Raw genomic sequence first — 20,251 nt, 5'->3', positions numbered from 1 at the left:
TTACATGACAGTAGAGGGGGTGATTGGGAAACCCGACTTGAATACAAGGAACTGTTATGGCAGCTCAAGTTGAATGCAACTAAGCCTCCTGGTTTAAATGACAGTATTAGTATTATGAGTGTTTTGAAATTGAGGAGGGCCAAGTTATGATTTTGTTCATTATAAAAATTTTTTTAGATGGGTTGTTCATTGCCAGTTATTTTGGACATTTTGTTTTGAGTGGATGTTTCAAACTTTGGTTAACTTTTCATATGATTAACAGAGGTCTTAGAAACCAATAGTTCTTAATAGATTTTTTAGACATAAAAATATTTTTTAAGACTGTTTTTAAGTTTTTTAAGCTTGTTTATAGCTTTATAAATCAGTCATACATGCTTTATTACGAGTTGTAATTTAAACACATGTTTTTACATTATTTAGTACAATTTTGTGGGTTATTAGACATTGTATAATTGCATTGAATGAATGAATTGCTGTTGGCACTTTAACATCTGATTTGCATATTTTATTAGTTGCTATTCTAGTCACATGATTTGGGCTAGAAAGTACTTAAGCCTTGAATTTTTAATCATGGTTCATCTTGAAAAAGCCTAGTATGCCTCCAGGCGAAAGCGCTTGATGTGGAATTTTTTATCATTTCATTAAAACAGAGTTTTATTTAAGTCATTTTGAATTTTTTGTTCCTGTTGAGCCTTTGGATACATAATTTTGTTCTTGCTCCATAGCCTTGCAGACCAAGCTAGTCAGGCTTATAGGACAATAGTTCCCAGGGTCTGTTGTGGCTCCACCTTTGTGGAGCAGAATAACTGTTGCTGTGTGCCACTCTAACAGTAAGTAGCCTGTGGGGAGGCTGAGTTTAAACAGTGTGTTTAGGTGAGGGGTTAGTTCATTTTTAAGGTCGTGTAGGATGCAGCCTGGGACACCATCCGGTCCCATTGATGCTGTGTTTTTGGCTTCGGAGAGGGCTGTTTTAACCTGAGTGTCTGTGATTTCAGGGACTCTACATTCTTCTGGTATGGTTATGAGCCCTTTTGGGGGTGAGGGGGGGGGTGAGGTTTGCACTGAACCTGTCTGCCAGGATGTTGGCGATATCAGTTGGTTCAGTGTATTTTGTGCCATTCTGCACTAACTCTGAGTAGATCTGACCATTGCCACTTAGATTCTTGACATAGCTAAAGAATACATTGTGGTTATCTTTGGAGTCCTTGGAAATTTTTCTTTCGAAGCTCGCCTTGGATGATTTTATGATGGATCGTAGTTTCTTGCTGATACTGATCAGGGATGTCTTCCCTTCTTGGAATTTTACTCTTTTCTGTATTAGTTTCCTCCTTCTATTGTATATCTTGTTTATAGCAGGAGTCCACCAGACTGGTTTCCTTTTCTTGGAGGAGTGAGTCTTGGTTTTGCTTGGGATAGCACAATCCATGCATTCTTGTAGGTGCCCGTAGAATGCATTAGTTAAGGATTTTGCAGCTTAGAGAGCATTATCCTTTAGCATGGGGGCTTTGAAACTTTCCACCTTGGTCGTAAGTAACGTGAAGTCGGGCTGGCAACTTTGCACCATAAAAATCCACTGTCAATCATTAGTGGACTGAAGTTCCTCTGTGGTGACCCCTAACCAGGAAAAGCCAAGAGACAGAGAAAAAAGCCTGCAACCAGGCTAAAAGTACCAAGAAGTGAAACGTGATCCACAGAATATGAGGCTTCTTTTTCATGTAAAAAGTTGTAATTTATTTAAGTCTCTTGGTCAGATGAGCTCTGTTGATCACTTCTTAGTTTGGACCTTTCTAATATATTCCTCTGGATTGTAGCATGGTATTTCTTAGAGCAAGTCCTTCCTTAAGACTCATGTCCAGTGTTACACAGTTCCTCCTTCTTCGTTTGAATATATGTAAATAATATGTTTTTGGTAAATGTGTAGCTAATGACAGAATCTTAATAGATAACAATGGGTTAGTAGAAGTTACATATTTTAAAATCATAGAGAGTCATAATAAAATCTAAATTGCCATTTAAAGAATATATGCAAAGAATAAGAAGCAGAGCCTAATGGCTTATTATTTAAATGTATGGTATGAAGAGATCCAAGATCAATGGCAGAGCTTCATAAAACCTTGATAAGATCAGTTTTAGAGTATAATGTTTTTTTTAAATTTATATATATATATATATATATATATATATATATATATATATATATATATATATATATATTTATTTATTTATTTTTATTTACAGTCAAAGTCAGGTAAATTTCTTGGATCTGCTCCAATACAAATTCACAAAATAATTCCCTCTATAAGGCATTTGAGGTATTCAGGGAGTCTGAAATTCTTGGAACTATATAGCACTGCATACATACAGATACTGGGTAAAACATTGTTGGCCATAAACATTTATAGCAAAGATAAAATACAAAGGCATATGAACATAAAGTTTTGCATCCTAATAAATATGATAACCAAAAGAAACAAGTATATTTTCCAAACTATGCCATGTAAGAATGGCAGAGAACACCAGACAAATTAAAGGTGCAACTGGATTATTGAGTAGGAAAGGGCAAACATGAATGCAATATAAAGCAGTCAATATTTCTCAATGGTTCATCCAACAAATACTACAATAATACACTGCATAGAGACACTGAATATATTTTAGTGTACACAAATTTATTCCTCCACTTTTGTTACATAGACTTCATCAGAAACAGTGAAGAGTAAATGTTTTTTCTCAATGGTCACATGCCCTAAGCATTGGTATGCAGAACATATGAAGCAGTGAAATACAGTATATGTAGAGAATGGTCACAAACATTACAGAACATTTTTATAAACCATTGCATAAATCAAATTACCTTTTCAAAGGATGACGTTAACCCTAGAGATATATGACAAAAATGATGTAAAAATCAAAAAAAGAGACAGAATACAAAGGCAGGCAGAAGCGTTTATTTCAAAGAAAGTCAAGAATTGCTGATTTAAGATCCCCAACCATGAGACTGTACAAACTTGGAAATGTAGGAGAAAGTAAGAAAAACAATACACTCACCTTCTTGCTTTTTGGAGTCTAGCCACCATGATGGGATGCCAGGTTTGACATTTTATCAATCAACCAATTATCCAATAACAACCAGTAAGGCTCCCAAATGATGATAGCTGACATATTTTAAGAGATTAATTCCTTAATTACTTTTCACTGTTTTTATGATGTTTATTTGCAAATTATTTGTAATTTTTTCTTTGTTTATACACACACACACACACACACACACACACACACACACACACACACACAAACACAGCTGAACTTTGAAATTTCAAAGCAGCAAAAGATTGAACATCAATACATCAAACCCAATAAATCAAAACTCCGGGAAAAAAAATCTTATATTTTTGCAGGGGGCAAGACCCCTGTGCCTCCCCACACACACTTCTGGCAAATTATATGTATCAACTCTGAGATTACACCAGTAGGGCAAGGGCAAATTCCCACATCCATTGCTCTACAGACTCCCACAAAGTAATGCCAGCTAATGCAATCATGTCATCATTCGGTGCTGGCATTACAAGTATTCAGTATTACAAATGGTCAACTATATGGATAGATATATTGATACAAATAGATATATTGGTAAATGACAATTCTTCTAAGACTCATTTGATCTAAGCTGAAAATATCTAAAAATTTGATCTAAGATATATTAAGTTGAAAACACATTTGGTCTAATCACATTTGATATAAAAGTATAGTAGGCTATTGAGAATTATTAGTGGTGCATCATATGGTATTAGGGTGACAGAAATTACATAGCAAATTAATTTAGTGCACCATGTGTACCTTGCTAATGCTTAGCCTCAAATGTATGCATCATCAGTGATTTAATGTGTGTGGTAGTTTCTCATTTTGCAATCATGGAGTTACCATATTCAATTAATCGGGTAGGGGTGCAGATGTTTTGGAGGAGTATTTGCTATATGTTATCATCAGGTAGATATGTTAAATATATCAATTTTCTTGTTCTCATTGGGTAGATGTTGTTAATTATATCCGTGTGTTGCCAGTCTACTTCATTATACTCAGTTAAGAAATGTCTTACTAAAGAATTTAGCATGTCATTAAACTGTTATTGCATTTGCAGGACTATAACCTTTTACATGATTCGTGGTGTAACATATGAGGTTTGGGACAAACTAATTTGCCCAGGACCATCTTAGGAAAGTAGAATAAGTGTGGGGAATGGGGGAGGGGGGATTGGTATGGTGGATGGGTTAAGTGTAGTGGCAAGAGTTAGTTTAGCTAGGCTTGTGTGGTAATGGGTTAATTGTGGTGGAGTAGAGGAAGTGAGGTATATTTGGGGGTGGTCTAGCTGTTAAACTGGTGCAGTGGGGGAAGTAGTGTCACATTTGGTGTGAGTTTGTAACAGCAAGGATCACGTTCGTGATGATCTGTAAGTACAGGGGTGCAGGTAGGCCTTGGACTACTTTTACTGGCTTTCTTAATCGAGTTAGTGGGTGGGCTACAGCTAATTGGTGGTGGCTATCGTATATTGGAGTGGCTCTGGTGATTTATACTAGTTTGTTAGCTCAGGTTTGGGTTGTATGAGTGGGTCGGCTCAGGTGTTGGGCACTCTTGAAATGGTAAGCATGGTGAGGGCAGAGGTTGGTGTCTCTGGTCAGCCAGTTTTGCTTATTGGTGTTCTTTGGTAGAAATAGTGGCTTCTTGAGTTATCTGTGGGCTGAGAAGTGGTTTGAGTTGGTCTATGATGCTGGTCAGATAATTTGTTCATTGGCGATTGGTTTGGTGTGAGAAGTGACTTATTGGGCTGTCTGTTGGCTGAGAAGTGGTGGTGCTATGGTTATTTGTTAATTATGGCGCTATGAGGTTGTGTTAAGCCCCCTCCCCTCCTCATTGCTCAATAGGTTTCACCATTGGTGGTTCCAGGCTGCTCGAGTGCCCGTGGTTCAAGGTTTGTTTTGTATTAAATGGTAAGACATTTTCCTCCTCGTAGCAGATGTTTTTTTTTAGGATGGCGAGTGGTCGAATGTCGATTCTTTCCTTTGAAGAAATTGGCATTCTAAGCAAGCATGGGGATTTTATTTCATTGTTCTGAGTCAGTGTTGTGAATGGTCAAGGAAAGCCACCTCAGCATTTTATAGTAAACCATATATATATATATATATATATATATATATATATATATATATATATATATATACATACAAGCAAAAGAAAAAGAAAAAAGAGAGCAGACCTTGTACTATGCAGAAAATGGGTGGACTGCCAGTGAACAGGGCTGATCCCATTGGGAGGTTGCATAATGCATGAATCAGAATCTATAGGTGATTGGTGTGTGTTGTACACCGAGTGATACAGACTTGGATGCACATGTATACAAGGAGTGCGGAACTTATACTGTGCTCTGTATATATATATATATATATATATATATATATATATATATATATATATATATATATATATATATATATATATATATATATATATATATATATGTGTGTGTGTGTGTGTATAAAGTCTTTTTTCCAATTGTATTTCACTGTGGCTTCTTTTTGAGGCAGCCAGCTTAAATGAATGCAGATTACACATGGTATGTGACGTGAATGTATGATGAGCATATGCAGAAAGGATAAGACACTGTTTCATGTCATCAGCTTATATTGGGTCTTTTTGGGATGTCATATTCAGGGTCTTGCCTTGTGACAAGTGAATGGCTTGATGTGGAGGAGCAGCTGTGCTAATTTTGAGAGAGTTGACACAGCGCTGCTTGGTTTGTGGAGGCCCCTTTTGACCTCATGGTTTTGTTGTCTGGGTGGTCATCATTTGTCAAAGTGCATTCAGTAAGTTGTAGACGAGAATCTTGGCAATTGCTACTTTGTTTGCAGTGATGTGAATGCAGGTGTCTTTGAGAGATTAATCATTTGGGGGCTGGCGTGTTTCGTGCCACTTGTTGCACATGGTAAAATCCATTTAAACCATTGTAAAATAATAGATATATATTAATGAAGTTTTTTTTCCCCTCATTGTACAGTTGGTGAACAGGAGCATGCAGAGTCTATGGATACGGTGGGAGGCCATTGTGGCACAGGTGGAATAGTTGTTTCATGAGGTGACTCTAAGCAGTTCAGAAGGCCATGAAAAACCACACTCCAAAGATGCCCGAAAATATATGAATGCACCTTTTATTTTCACATAAACGCTCAGATAAATACGTTTTTGTCCACAGACTTCATCAGATGAATTAACACAGAAGAAAGCAGCCCACTTATACCAGTGATGAATTTTTGAATTCACCAATCAACAGTCACTTTATATTCAAAACACTATGGCTAAAAAAACACTTCTAACACAGTCTATAACAGCAACACAGAATTGTGTCTACCATCTAAAATCCTTAGTCAAAAGACTACATTTGAATTTGAATACAATTAAAAAACTGTAGGAAAAATACTAATAAAAAATTATATATATCAGAAAATACAGTTTATAAGTCAGTTTAAGAGACTCACAAAATATATAGGATTGTTTCCATCTGGTGACCAAAAGACAAACTACACTTACAAAATAATTAGAAAAACAATAGTAAAATGAAAACCTAATGTTGTACTTAGGGTAAGTTAACCATCTATCAACAAAAGTTATAATTTTGTGTATGATGTACGTAAATGACTAAAATGTAAACCCAAAAAATCATTTGGTATGAGAAAAAAGAACGTTATTATTGTTCTAGATTATAATTTTGCCTCCCGTAATTTTAAAAGGGGGACAATGGAAATATTCTCATTAAGTCCGAGGGATCTACTAGCATCCAGGTTGACCTGCCAGAACAGCTCTCTATATTCAAGTGGGTTTCCCAAGGACCACCTCAGACATCATCAGAAAATTTCTCAAGAACAAAAAATAGAAATTTTGCATCACTACAAGATAATGTGCATTTATACAAGGAGTTCCTTTCATTGTTAGTCCTAATATCATACATGTGTTCGTATATACGTCTTTTAAGTTTCCACTCAGTTTTGTCTACATAGAAGGCTGAGTAGGCACCACATGTAACTAAGTAAACAACCCCAGAAGTGTTACAGTTTGAAAAAAACTGTCCGCTTATTTCTCTCCCCCTGCACTCCAAGTTTACAGAACAAGTGTTCAAAATGTAAGAACATTGTGAACAGGCACCGCATTTAAAAGTTCCTGTTCTTTTGAGATTCTTCTTAGTAGGTGCTTTAACCCCCTCAAAAAGTTCTTTCAAATGTCTTCCTTTTTTGTAAATAATTTTCATGGGATATTTTTCAAAACGGGGTAGGTCAGTAAGTACCTTAAACCTGTCCCATTCCTTCCCGATACTTTCACCCACCACCATAGAATCTTGATTAAATTCAATAATACGTGCTTTCCTTGAGGCATCTTGGTCATTACCAATATCATTATTGGTGTTATTCACACTTGATGTCAACTCAGTGCCAATAAGGGGTCCATATTTTGCTTCCTTTAATGCTTTATGTCTGTATTGATCTCTTTCAGTAGTGAAGGGGGTAGCCTCTATACCCAAATAACTTTTCTAAAAAAATCCACCTCATTATCAAAATCAGAATCCAGGGATGTAATCCTACTTGCCTTGATAAGTTGCCCTCTATAAATGTTCTTTTTCTGAAAATAAGGGTGGGCACTATGGAAATGTAAACATGAGTTTGTAAAGGTTTCCTTACGGAAAACCTTGGATTTTATTCCTGTAGGAACCTTTTCTATTGTCACATGCAAGAAGTTCATCCTATCATGGTTGATAGAACAAGTGAAATGCAAAAAAATGGTAGTAGTTTCAATATATGAAAGAAATTCTAACAATCTGCTTTCTGTATCTCTCCAAAATAGACAAATATCATCCAATAATTTTCTGTAGTCTGACCAACATCCCCTGAACTCAGAATGCAGAATTAAATTTTTCTCCCACCATGCCAAAACAATGTTGGCATAGGTGGGGGGCACAATTTGTGCTCATGGCTACACCCCTGATTTGATGGAAGCACCTGGTTATGGTATGACCAGAGGTTCCAGAAGAGGAAAGCACTAGATCAATCACTTCAATGAGAGGTTCGTCATCTGGATATTTGACTGGCAGCTATGATGGATAGTTTTGGGGGACGGTTTTGGGGAGAAGGTGGAAGATTTTGTTGGGCTTTTAATGCTGGAAGTTGCTCGTGGGTAGGATGTAAGATTTTGCATAGTTGTTCAAAGTGTGGGGGGAATCATCCAGCAGTTCAATGAGTGCAGTGATAGGTTAACTTGGTGACGTCCAGCTCAGGATTAGCTGAAGGGTCCTCTTCCCCCTCCCAAGGGTTTCAGAACATTAGGGGTAGGGGAAATTTTTGAGGGTCATGGGGTGGGGTGTCTTTCAGATGGGTTACAGGAGCCACTGGCATTGCATTCCCCCTTTAAGGTGGAGGCCTTGCAAAGGTTGCTCTAGGAATTTCCTGATGCTTTTCTTAAAGAAAAAATAAATGAAGGTTTTCCTCTGAGGTTTTATATTAAATCACGGGTGGGTGGGGATAGAGTGGTTTGTAGGAATCTGTGATCTGTAAGGGGTAAGGAGGACATTTTTCTGCATGTAGTAGAGAAGGGTCGTCAGGCAGTTAGGGTGCTGGGCCCTTTTGACAGCCCTCCTTTTCAGAGTTTTAAGGTTTCACCATTGGGGTTGGTTCTGAAGAAGGTGGATGGTGAATTTAGGTTGATTCACCATTTATCATATCTGTCAGGGAGTTTGGTGACTGACTTTATTTTAGTTGAGGATGCCAGAGTCTGTTATGCATCTTCAGATGATGCTGTGAAGGTTATCTGTGGTTAGTGATGGTGGATATTGAATCTGCTTTTTGCTTTCTGCTGGTAAGAAAGGATGAGTGGCCATTACTTTGCATGGTAGTTGGAGGAAAATTGTATTATTAGGCTATGCCAATGGGCTGCTCTGTAGCCTGTGCTACTTTTGAGAAATTTAGTACAGTTCTTCATTGGATTTGGCAGCAGTGGGTGGGTATGCAGAGGGCTGTACATTATTTAGATGATTTTTTGTTAGTGGGTGACAGATTCCAGGGAGCCTATGATGCATTGCAGGCATTCCTGGGGATGCATGATGAGCTAGGGGTCCCATTGGACTGGCACAAGTTGGAAGGTCCAGCTAAAGCCTTGGATGTTTTGGGTTTGTTAGTCGACGTAGGATGTGAGCTATTTTGCTTGCCTATGGATAAGATAGATAGATTGAAGGAGAAGATTGGGGCAGTGGTGTCTAAGGCCAAAGTATGCATTCAGATGGTAATGGAGCTCTTATGCCTTTTGAATTTTGCATGTGGGATGTTCATCTGGGATGTACTGGTGGCCTTTTTATTGAAAGGATGAAAGAGTAAACACCATTGGGTTAGGATTAGAAAGTTGGTACAGGCCGACCCGGGTCTTTGGTTATATTTTTTGGAGCAGTTTAATGGGGTTTCTTTTTGGCAGACAGATTGGTTGGGTCAATCAGAACTGCAGTTGTTCACAGATGTGGTGGGAGGTTTTGGAATGGGGGCATTTTTTGCAGGTGAATGTTTTGCGGCGCGATGGCCATTGGGCTGGCAGGATGAGTGGAAGAGGGATGTTTTGTTTTTGGAGCTAATGCCAATTTGGGTAGCATCAGTAGCTTGGAGGGAGAAATTGAAGGGAAAGAGGGTCATTTTTCATTCAGATAACATGGCAGTGGTGAAGGTTTTGTAGAAGAAGACCACTAGATCTGAAATGTTGTTGTTAGTTTTACGTAGGCTAGTTTTGTAAAGTTTGATAATTAATTTTTCTTTCACAGGGATGCATGTGCTGTGGGTATGAAATGCAGTAGCTGACAGTTTGCTGAATTTCAGTTTTTCAGATTTTGACAGTTGGCTCCAGGGGTGGAGGAGGTGCCAGTGATTCTACCAGAGGAGGTGTGGCATCTTGGGTTGACTTAGCCAGGAGGTTGGTGCAGCACTCATGGGCAGTGTCCACCAGGAAGGCATATGATAGGACTCTTTATGGCTTTGATACATTTGTAATGCAATTACCAGAGGAAGAAGGGGTTTGGTTGGAGGAGTTGCTGCTTTGTTATTTGGTTTGACTCTGGGGACAAGGGAAAACTTTGCAGACAGTTAAGCTAGATTTGACAGCAATTAGTATATTTCCACAGGTGGCAGGGTGGCATGACTTGCCAAAGTCTTGGCTGATGGGGCGTATGTTGAGACAATGGGGAAGACTGGCTGGAATGAATATAGATAGGCGATGGCCATTGACAAGGCAGATGGAAGTCTTGATAAAGGGTTTGGCGTTAATAGAGGTATGAATTAATGGGATGAGCTTAATTGTGAGGGAGAGTTTATTCCATAATCATGGCAGTCTTTGAGATATAAAGTTGTCATATTTCATTGCATGGTTTAAATTAGTTTTTGCTGAGGCTGATTGTGCTCTTGAGTCCAGGTCAGTACAGTATATTCTAAGCAAAGATATTTATATATCAAGGAGTCCTTTAATGCTCTGTATCAGGGATGAATATCTTCTCTGAAGGCAGTAAGATACAAAGAAAAGAGAGATTTGCTCTAGTCTTTGGCTATAAGACATGTCTTGAAGTCTTAAACTGTTTATGTGAAGAATCTTTGTACATTCTCCAAATGCATACGATGGTGTGTGAGTAGGTTATAAAACAAGTTAGAGCATTATAAAATATGCATGATAGCTAAATGCAAGAATATAATGACCTCGTTTGCATGGCTCTCAACTTCACAAAGGATAAGATTAGCAACTCCATATGGTTTTCAGGTGGTGGAGGGTATAATGGTATTTAATGAAAGGTCATCATCTATATGGATTTCAAGGTTTTTTACAATTTCCTCAACTTTTAGTTGCTACCTATCAACCACGATGTATCAATAGTATATAATGCTGTTTTTAGCAAATGTCAGAATTCTGATTTTTTTTTGACACTGAACACAAAGTAATCTTGACTGCACCATTCCCTTCTAGTGTTAACTGTTGTTTGAAGTGAGATGGTAACAACAGGGATAAAGACAATGCCCCTAAGGTCCCAGTCATCTGAATATCTGGTGAGACAAACACAGGAATCAGTTTTAACATCTGATAAAAGAGGTGGCAGAAAGTGGCCTGTGGCCCAGGAAATAGCCTTAAAAGACTCCAGTGGTGAGAGGAGACAGTGAGGACAGGAGTCCTCCTAGTTTTATGTAGTGTGTATGTCTATATAGCAAGCTGTAGACCCAGCTTATTCATTTAGCTTGAAATCTTTGAGTTTAAGTATGATTTCATCATGGAGTATGGTGCTGAAGATTTTAGGGAGATCAAGGTAAGCTGCATTGGCAGATAAGCTTTCATCAATGGCAGGAGTCACACTCTCAAAAAAAAAATATGAGGTTAAGCATGTAAAAGCTGCTCCAGACAAACCACACTGGAACAGGTCATGAAAAATGTCCATGGAGATTCTCTCCATTGTCTTGCACAATATGCTTTTGAGGCTGATCAGTCTGCAATCAATAACGTCTATAGAAAGCCTTCCTTTGTGGGGTGGGACCACAATAACCTACTTCCACTTATCAGAGACAAAATGAGTTTTAATGCTCAATAAAGAATGTGTGTAAGGATCTGTACTAGGTTATTTCTGAGTGCAAAAATTAAGCTTCCTGGTATCTCATCTAGTCCCAAAGTATTAATGTTTCTGATCTCTCTGAGGTCACATTTTCTATTTTTTCCCTTTATGATAGTGCACACAGGTCTGTGGTAATTTGATAGAATATTTCCATTCAATTAGGTTTCCACTAATCCTGTACTGTGAGATATTAAATATTCCATACTACAGTAAGGCCACATAGAAGATTGTAAGAGAAGCATGAGAAGGTAGAGTGAGTTATACATTTGTGACAGGGTGGACAGGTTGTTGATATGGAAGGTACAAAGGGCAGCTGTGAGGGGAAGACTTCTGTGATGTCCCCGTTCAGGGCCAGTAGTCAAGGAGCCTGAATTCTCACCACTGACACTGGAGAGGGGATTCACCTTGAATACAAATGGATACACTCAGTATTTTCAGATGCAGACCTCTTTGCATCAAGCACAATTTCCCTTAAGAGCACACAGGTACAACACTCAGTCTGGGGTCTGGATCTCTCTGTCTTTCTCCCTCCAGGTCCCCAGTAAGACTACCCACTGGTACAGCTGTAAGGTTAGTCCCTCAGCTGAGTGTCCAAGCCAAGTCCTCCAGCACCAGTGCTTTGTGTCCCTCCAAGTAGTTGACACATACACTCTTTGAGATTTAATTTTCACCCACACACACCTGGGAAAGGCTGGCACAGATTACATACTCTACAAACTTTGCCCATACTATAAGGTAGAGTCACTGCCACCAGTCAGTTACTACAAGGCTCTTAAAAGGGCATAAAATTTTGCTGTGTACAATTAATATTAATACAAATTGTAATGTTGGCCAAACAGCCAGGCTTCAGGAGTGGCTGCAATTATCACCAAATAAATATGTGCAAATACTCACAAAACTTAAACATTTTCTAAAAAGGACCATCCACAATGAACATTTTAAATATATTTAATAATAAAATAACATGAGAATACTAAGTATCTATTTACAGTAAACACCAGAGTTTCAGTCGCAGGGAATATTAAAAATAACACAGATGGAAAGTTTCACACATTTACAGAAAAACAGTATTTAGCTAGTGCCACTATTGATTCCTGATTGACTAAAAGAATTACTGTTCCTACTTACTGAATAGAGCAAGGCAAGATGAGTAAGTGGTCCTTGTTGTCAGATCCAAGTCAGAATACAGAATGCTGTTGAGACTTCAATCTCCTCTAATATTAAAACATTATTTCTGTATATAATGACATCACATACATCTGGTCATCTGACTCAGTTTCCCATGTTATCACTGACACTAGAAGCTGCCAGGATTTTAGCACCTACATGTCAATAATGCATACACAAGAGCCTTGCTTAGATGTGGTGCAGTTGCATTCCTCTCTTCCTACAGGAGCTACAACCTATTCTCTAGCACAGACATTGCATCTCTGGTTCCATTCAAAACTGTGGGATAACATCTTTATGCCTTAACCCATAAAGTAATTTAATTTCATGAATATTTTGCAAAGTCAGGTGGATTAAGATTAATCTCTTCACTTCCAGTATACGCTGTTACAATGTATACATTTAAATAGTTACAAAAATGCATGTACATCACTTTTCCTTCCAGCAGGGCAGACTGTTGATACATTTTAATACAAGCAAATCTCACAAATATATTTTCAGTACAAGCATCTGTACAAATCAGTTTGAAATACAAATGGCATATAATTATTTATAAAATTCCAGCTAGCTGTACTGGCATAAGTGGTACATCCACTGCTCTACTTCACCTGGCATGTCTGGCAGTATCTCCTATTGTCACAACTTCTATCCAAAAAAGGAGGTGATTGCTAGCATTGCACTGGATCAGTACTAGAGCCTGTATTAATTTAATGTAAATGTGTTAGAAATGTGTTAGATAAATCTGTCTTAAGGTGATAATTAATTAGGTGGCACAGTGGTAATTTACAACAGTCTGAGAAAGAATATGGGAAAGATAAACATCTGATATTATAGATAACAACTATGGTTTAATGAACTAAGACACATACTGAATCTGAGACAAAAGATCCAAGTATGGGATATGAGTTTGGAGGAAAAGATTCAAGTTACTGAAATGGAAATGTATTTAGAACAATTACCTGCAGAAGTGTTGTTTCTTAAGTGATACTGGGAAAAGGTAGTGACTGTGGCAGATAAAATGGAATGTATTACACCTAGGACTGGTCCTAAGTAGAGGAAGATGATTACACCATCGTACAGGACTCTGTTGAGACTGCAAATATGTTCACTTATGGTGGTTGTTTACAAAGCCAGAAATTAAACTGGTGGAAAGGATTCAGAAAATAGTGACCACAGGCACAAAGTTGGCAAACTGCAGAGAATACAAGGAGGGAATGGAAATGCATGTGATTATAATCAATAGAAATGAGAGCTGCAACTTAAAAGGCACTGCAGTTGCAATGTACCTTAAACTGTGAAAAGAAAAAAATTAAATCTTTGCTTGGAATTGTAAAAAGTAAATGGCTTGACACTCTTAAATATTCAACTCCTTTGTAGTGAACAAGTATTGGATGTTAAATGTAGTACAATTATTAATGCCCCAAAACAAATAAGAAAGATTGTTCTCATTTCTGTGGTTTTTTGCTTCTGTAGTATGCCTCTACAGTATGGGAATGGTTGATTGCCAGCTGCAAGTGCTGTTATGTCTTCAGTTTCACAATTTGAAATTTACCTGGAAGTTTCTCTTCTGCCCTGATGATTGATCTTCCTGACATGCTAAATTTGATTACTTTGCAGCAAAGGAAGATCTTCAGCAGATTTTTTTTTGTTATAATTCAGTCTGATACATCTGTTCCATTTGTTACTTTTATTTCATAAAGGACTGCACTTATTGAATGCTTAGCTGATAAGGTCACTATTAGACGTTGCTTTAAATGTATGTCTGTTTTAAATGTATCTTTTGCTAAATATTTTGAATATTTACTTTTTGATATTTTTTTACCTGGTTTGTGTTTTGAATGCTGTGTGGAATGTGTACTATCAGCATATTTCTACTAATGCCTTGTTGTCGAGGGTAAAGCCTGTATTATTGCAAATTTTTCTGTTCTATGCCAGTCTACCAAGATGTGTTTTATAGCGACTGGAGTAATTTTTATACAACATCTGAAGAAGTGTGCTTCTGGGCTGCTGTAGTTGCTGCCATCAATCTGTCTGTCTGTATAATTTGGATACTATTGTCCTGTAACTGAAACATCGGTGATTACTATGCCATTCCACTTTTTAATTTTTTATGCCAGCTTTATTTGCATATTATTACCTGTAGATGAAGTATTCACATTTTACCATACTGTCTTCGAGATTACTGATGGATATTTAGTTTATTTTACTTATTTTTGATATAGCAGTTGATTTTGTAATGGGGCTGTAGGGTTTTTGCAATATTACTAGATTGTTTAATCATTTTTACTTAGGGACTGTTGAGTTTTGTACTACGCATAAAGTAAAAGAGATTCTAATACATTGACTTAACTCACTGATATTGAACTCTCTACTGTCCTTTATAAGAAATCACTGCTGGTGAAGTTTTTATCTTCACACGCAAGAGGTCATTTCTGAATGTTTTTCTCTTTTCACTGTGGTTATGTAAAATGGAATTAGAGATTCATGCTTGGGGCTTATCCCCATCCTAAAAAAAATATTACAGGTTTTATCACCCCAAAGCTTCAAGGAATGATCAATAAAACAAAGGGGTGTCCTTGTTTTGTTACCTTTTTAATCTTTTCAGCTGAGAATATGGTCCTTGCTACTTGAATTCATTTTGATTGCTATTTATTTTTGCTGTTATTCTATCATGTTTTTGATTTTTGTTATTTATTGTTAAATGCGTACATAATTAAACATTGTAATACATTGTAACTTCTAAATGCGTACATAATTAAACATTGTAATACATTGTAACTTCTAAATGCGTACATAATTAAACATTGTAATACATTGTAACTTCTAAATGCTTAAATAATTAAACATTGTAATACATTGTAACTTCTAAATGCTTACATAATTAAACATTGTAATACATTGTAACTTCAAGTTGTGTTCTTTTGTGCAAAATGAATGTATTTCTCACCACTGGCAAAAGCCATTGCCAGCTGTTGTGAGACAAAGCACGGCTTCCATAGTACAAACCTTAAATAAAGATGGATCTTCTCTCAGCTCTAGTTCTTTCTTTCGACATTTTAAGCAAATGCACTTTTCCGAAGATTGCTTTAAGCAGATTTTTACTTTTATTATAAGGTAACATTCAGTTGCATGTAAACTAAATAACTTAAACGCTTGGAAAGTAATTCATTGTTGATGGTAATAAAACAAACCAAGATGAATAGTAGGCCATGACTCTAGCCATGCTCACAAATTAACAAGAGTGCACATGTAAAAGAAACACACTAGATATGTCTTTGAATCACACCACTGTTTGGTGTACAAGAACAGGGTGACTGTAAGCTGCTTGTCTGGTGCCAGGCTCTATGATGCCATAAGGGCCCTTAGATTTGTAAACCAGAGAAGTATAATCAGAATAGTTAGGATGGTGCAAACAGGAAAGCCATGCCAGGTACAAGGTGTCAATGTAGTACTCAAGGGTAAGGAGCAGAAATGGAGGACGTTAGGACCTGGTGTTCTCAAGCGGTGGATCAGAGAATGTGAGTGCATTATGGACCTGACTCTTCTTCTTAGAAGAGAAGGGAGGAGTGGCAGCTTTTCTTTTTTTTTTTTGCTCTCATGTGTTGAGGGGAGAATGACCAGGGAATGGCCCTAGGAGTAAAATGAACCAGCTATGGCTCTGAGTATAACTACAGTCTACTGCTGGCTTATGTAGAATTGAATGACCTGAGTTGTTACACCCAGGTACTTACCGTGATCATGTTAGAGGCAGGAAAGGTACTGATCTTGAATTACCTTCACAAAGAATGATGCCTAGATACCAATATTAGGTTATTGGCTTTAACAATTGTCTAAGTAGTTGGTGTCTTTCTAAAGGGATCCAGCATGTTACAGCCTGGAATGAGATGGTAGATAAGACTTCCTGTTTCTCCAGGGATGGCTTACACCTCTCATACCAGGGCTTCCTCATACCAGCTAAAGCCTTTACTGCCTCCATAATGCCTTTTATATGCAGAGTCTCCCTACTGGTCATAGTAGTAAACTCATTCATATCTGTGTAGTTACCAGCTTTCTGACAAACGCTGGTCCTTCTGCTTTTACAAACCCATATAACATCAAAAACAACTGAATAAATACTCCTGAGGCTGATCACACAAATTACAGACAGATAAATAAGACTTTTTATTCTTTTACAGCACATTAACCAGTAGATCCAAAAGCTTGTTGTTTGCTTAATAAAAAATACTTATTTGCAATTGTCTACCATTCTGGTGCCTTTACATCTTTTTTTCTTTGATTGTTAAGTTTGACTGCATTGGTGTGAGAGCTCTATTACAAAGCTCTGTTTACCTTCTCTGCAAAGATGAGTGTTTTCTGGATTTTTTCTCTGTATATTTTTTTAAACAAAAATAATGATACAACATGACTTACAGTCAAATTCTGAAAACTGCATTAAATTGAATTTTACCACAATTTACTTACTGGAAGTTCACAGCCTCCCTGCTGGCACATTTTCCGGATGAGGGCACCCATAATAATCACCACTGTTTCCTTGATGTCACTGTTGCCGATCTTCCCATTATATATGTTCTGTGAATAACGAAAGATAATATCAGCTTTAATTTCAGTTTTAAAACAGATAACCAGATAACTATTAACACACTCAGCAATACCAACTGCTGCAGGTAATAACCTGATTTCAATAACATGTACTCAGCAATACTTCATAGGTTCATAGTTTATTACTAAGCTAACTGCCCTTGCGAGCCATTTTAAGCCTAGCTAGTTATCTCTTGTGAGACTCAAACCCTGCACCTTGGGTGTGTAAGGCAAACACCTTAGCCATTAAGCCACCCTCCCAACCTTTTAATATATACATATATGCATAAGGGGGAACTGAAATTTTATTTGATTACACAAATGATTGACAGGTATGCAAGATCACACAATCCCTGGGATTAGGAAATATGCCCTTTCTCCAACATTGTGCAATCTCTAATATATATATATATATATATATATATATATATATATATATATATATATATATATATATATAGAAAGAGAAAAAGATACATATAAAGCAAGGGGTGTGGGGTGTGCAGGGGGCTTACCCCCTAAAAAAATATTTTATGCTATTTGCATGCACAGAGATATTTGCTTTTTTGCTTAGCAGATGCTTAATAGCATATCGACAATTGCAAAGTTGATGTTTTGTGGTCATTTTGAAAACATCTTTTTTTACCATTCATTTCATTTATCATAGAGACCCATATGTATGTGTGTAATATATATATATATATATATATATGGAATCACTACAGAATTCCAAAATTCCACAATCCCGAGACTCTGAATCCCGAGGACAAGAATCTTGAGAGTGCAGAATCTCGAAAATTAAAAAAAAACGTAAAACATACAACAAACTATTCTAATGTGTATGCAGGGGGCCACACCCTCTGCAACTTAAATATACCAACTCAGAGATCGCACTACCGTAGAGTGAATGGCAAAGTTCCTGTTCCACACTGTATGGCAATCCCCATTCACTACGTTTGAGATTCCACAATCTCGAAATTCTGGTCCTCGGGATTCAGAATTTTGGGATTGTGGAATGGTATTCCGTAGTGATCCCATAATTATATATATATATATATATATATATATATATATATATATATATATATATATATATATATATATAGGGTCTATATTAAATCATCAAATGCTTAGAAAAGCGAACAATGATTTATCGACCCCAAGGGGAAAAAAAATCGCTGTTCGAAAAAAAACCCCACTTAAAACATAACATAAAGTAATATACCAACTCCGACGTCGCACTACATTGACGAAAATGGCAAAGTGATGGAAGCGGCCAAGCAATTTCTTTCCCAGGGAAAGAATTTGCTTATATGCCGTGTCATCATTTTGCCTTTTCGTCTTTTCAAGTTCGACCAAGACGCATTTGAAAGAATGCGTCTTCGGTTATCTAATAGGAACCCTGTATATATATATATATATATATATATATATATATATATATATATATATATATGTACTGAAATAAATCTGTCATACATTTGTGGTAAAGTGTTAGAAACCTTTTAATATTTGAAGTGATGTGTTTGTCTGGATGGGTAGATAATATTGATTTATGTAGAACACCACAGATCCCTAACAGTTTAATAATTTAAATTGCTTCAGGATTCAGTCTAATAACCATCTTCAAAGTATTTTACTTAGTAATTTACAAAGCGAAAAGTATTACATACTTTCTTTTTGAAAAGTGTTGATCAGTTTCTTATACACATGCATGGTAAAGTGACTTTACAACAGCATCTTAATTGCTAGTGTGGCAACTGAAATGCAGTATTCAGGGATCATATGACTTATTTTGTTTAAAAAGGAAGTGATGTTTTTTTGTATAAAAGGAAGTGATGTTTTATGTTCAGTTAATCTGAAGTCAGATGGTTTTACGCCGACGAAAGCGTATTAAAGTGTAGTCTGTTCCTGTGAGCTGGTCTTCATGCTTTATTTTTTTATAAGTTTCATTTGTGTTTTGTGCTTCTAAGACTGTCTATGGAGCAGGAGACAAGTACAGGCTGTACTGCAGAAGGTTCTGCACATGAATTGGTGACTTCCAATGGGAACCTGTCAACCCTGATTGAGGGGTTGACAAAACAACTTATAGGGCTAGGAAAAAGCCTTCAGCAGCATTCAGGTGGCTTTAACAATGACAACAGACCACCGTTAGAGACTATTTTGGATTTGCAGGCTTCTTTATTTAGACTGGCTCAGAAAAGCCCTGCTACTTCTCAGTCGCATGATTCCAACGTTACCATTGGTCTTAATACTGGAAGGGGAGGTAACGACAGTATGCCCGTCAACCAGGGTGCTTCACAGGCATCATTTTCCTTCTCGGACTGGATTTGGGAAGGTACTCAGTGTGAGTTTTGTCAGGAAAACATCGGAAACAACTATGGGACTTTGGACCAGCAATTCAAAACTTTTGAAACTGAAATGTTGAAGTTAAGAAAACTTCAAACAGAGAACTGTTATCTAAGAGAATGCCTGTGGAAAGAGAAAGTGCCAAAAGGGCTATGTTTGTTTAAATTCCCAACAAGTATTGTAAACGGCTCTAAATCGTACAAAGAACTATTAACAATGTTTAATCATCATGGTTGTGAGCTTTTAGAACTTTTGGTGAGAGACAATGATAGGAAAATAAACTGTTTAAAAGTCAACATTGACCATTTGAATGACCGTATTAAGAATGATTCATGTTTTGATTTAAAATCAAATGAATACAGTGCTGTTTTTGTTAATGTTGACAAGATTGTGGCAGCTATAAAATCCAAAAAAGCTAAAAAGCTGGAGAGGGACAGAATTGAATATGAAGTGGGGAGGGCTTATCCATTACCTATTTCCAATAACAGGCACATGGCA

At 37.0% G+C, this 20,251-nt stretch overlaps 1 protein-coding gene across 1 annotated transcript in view; it reads right to left on the bottom strand.

Annotated features, from left to right (window-relative positions):
- Positions 1-20,251, bottom strand: part of LOC122793370 (microsomal triglyceride transfer protein) — a 704,416-nt gene that overhangs the window by 258,936 nt on the left and 425,229 nt on the right. The window contains exon 10 of the mRNA XM_044061320.1: positions 17,288-17,395. Coding sequence (XP_043917255.1) covers positions 17,288-17,395 — 108 coding nt within the window. The remainder of the gene's footprint in view (positions 1-17,287; positions 17,396-20,251) is intronic.

Source organism: Protopterus annectens, chromosome 2.part0 (assembly GCF_019279795.1).
Source record: "Protopterus annectens isolate FY-2018-M chromosome 2.part0, PAN1.0, whole genome shotgun sequence".
In the NCBI taxonomy this organism is placed as follows: domain Eukaryota; kingdom Metazoa; phylum Chordata; order Ceratodontiformes; family Protopteridae; genus Protopterus; species Protopterus annectens.
The sequence above is the reverse complement of the archived record's forward strand: the minus strand, read 5'-3'. Positions and strand labels throughout refer to the sequence as shown.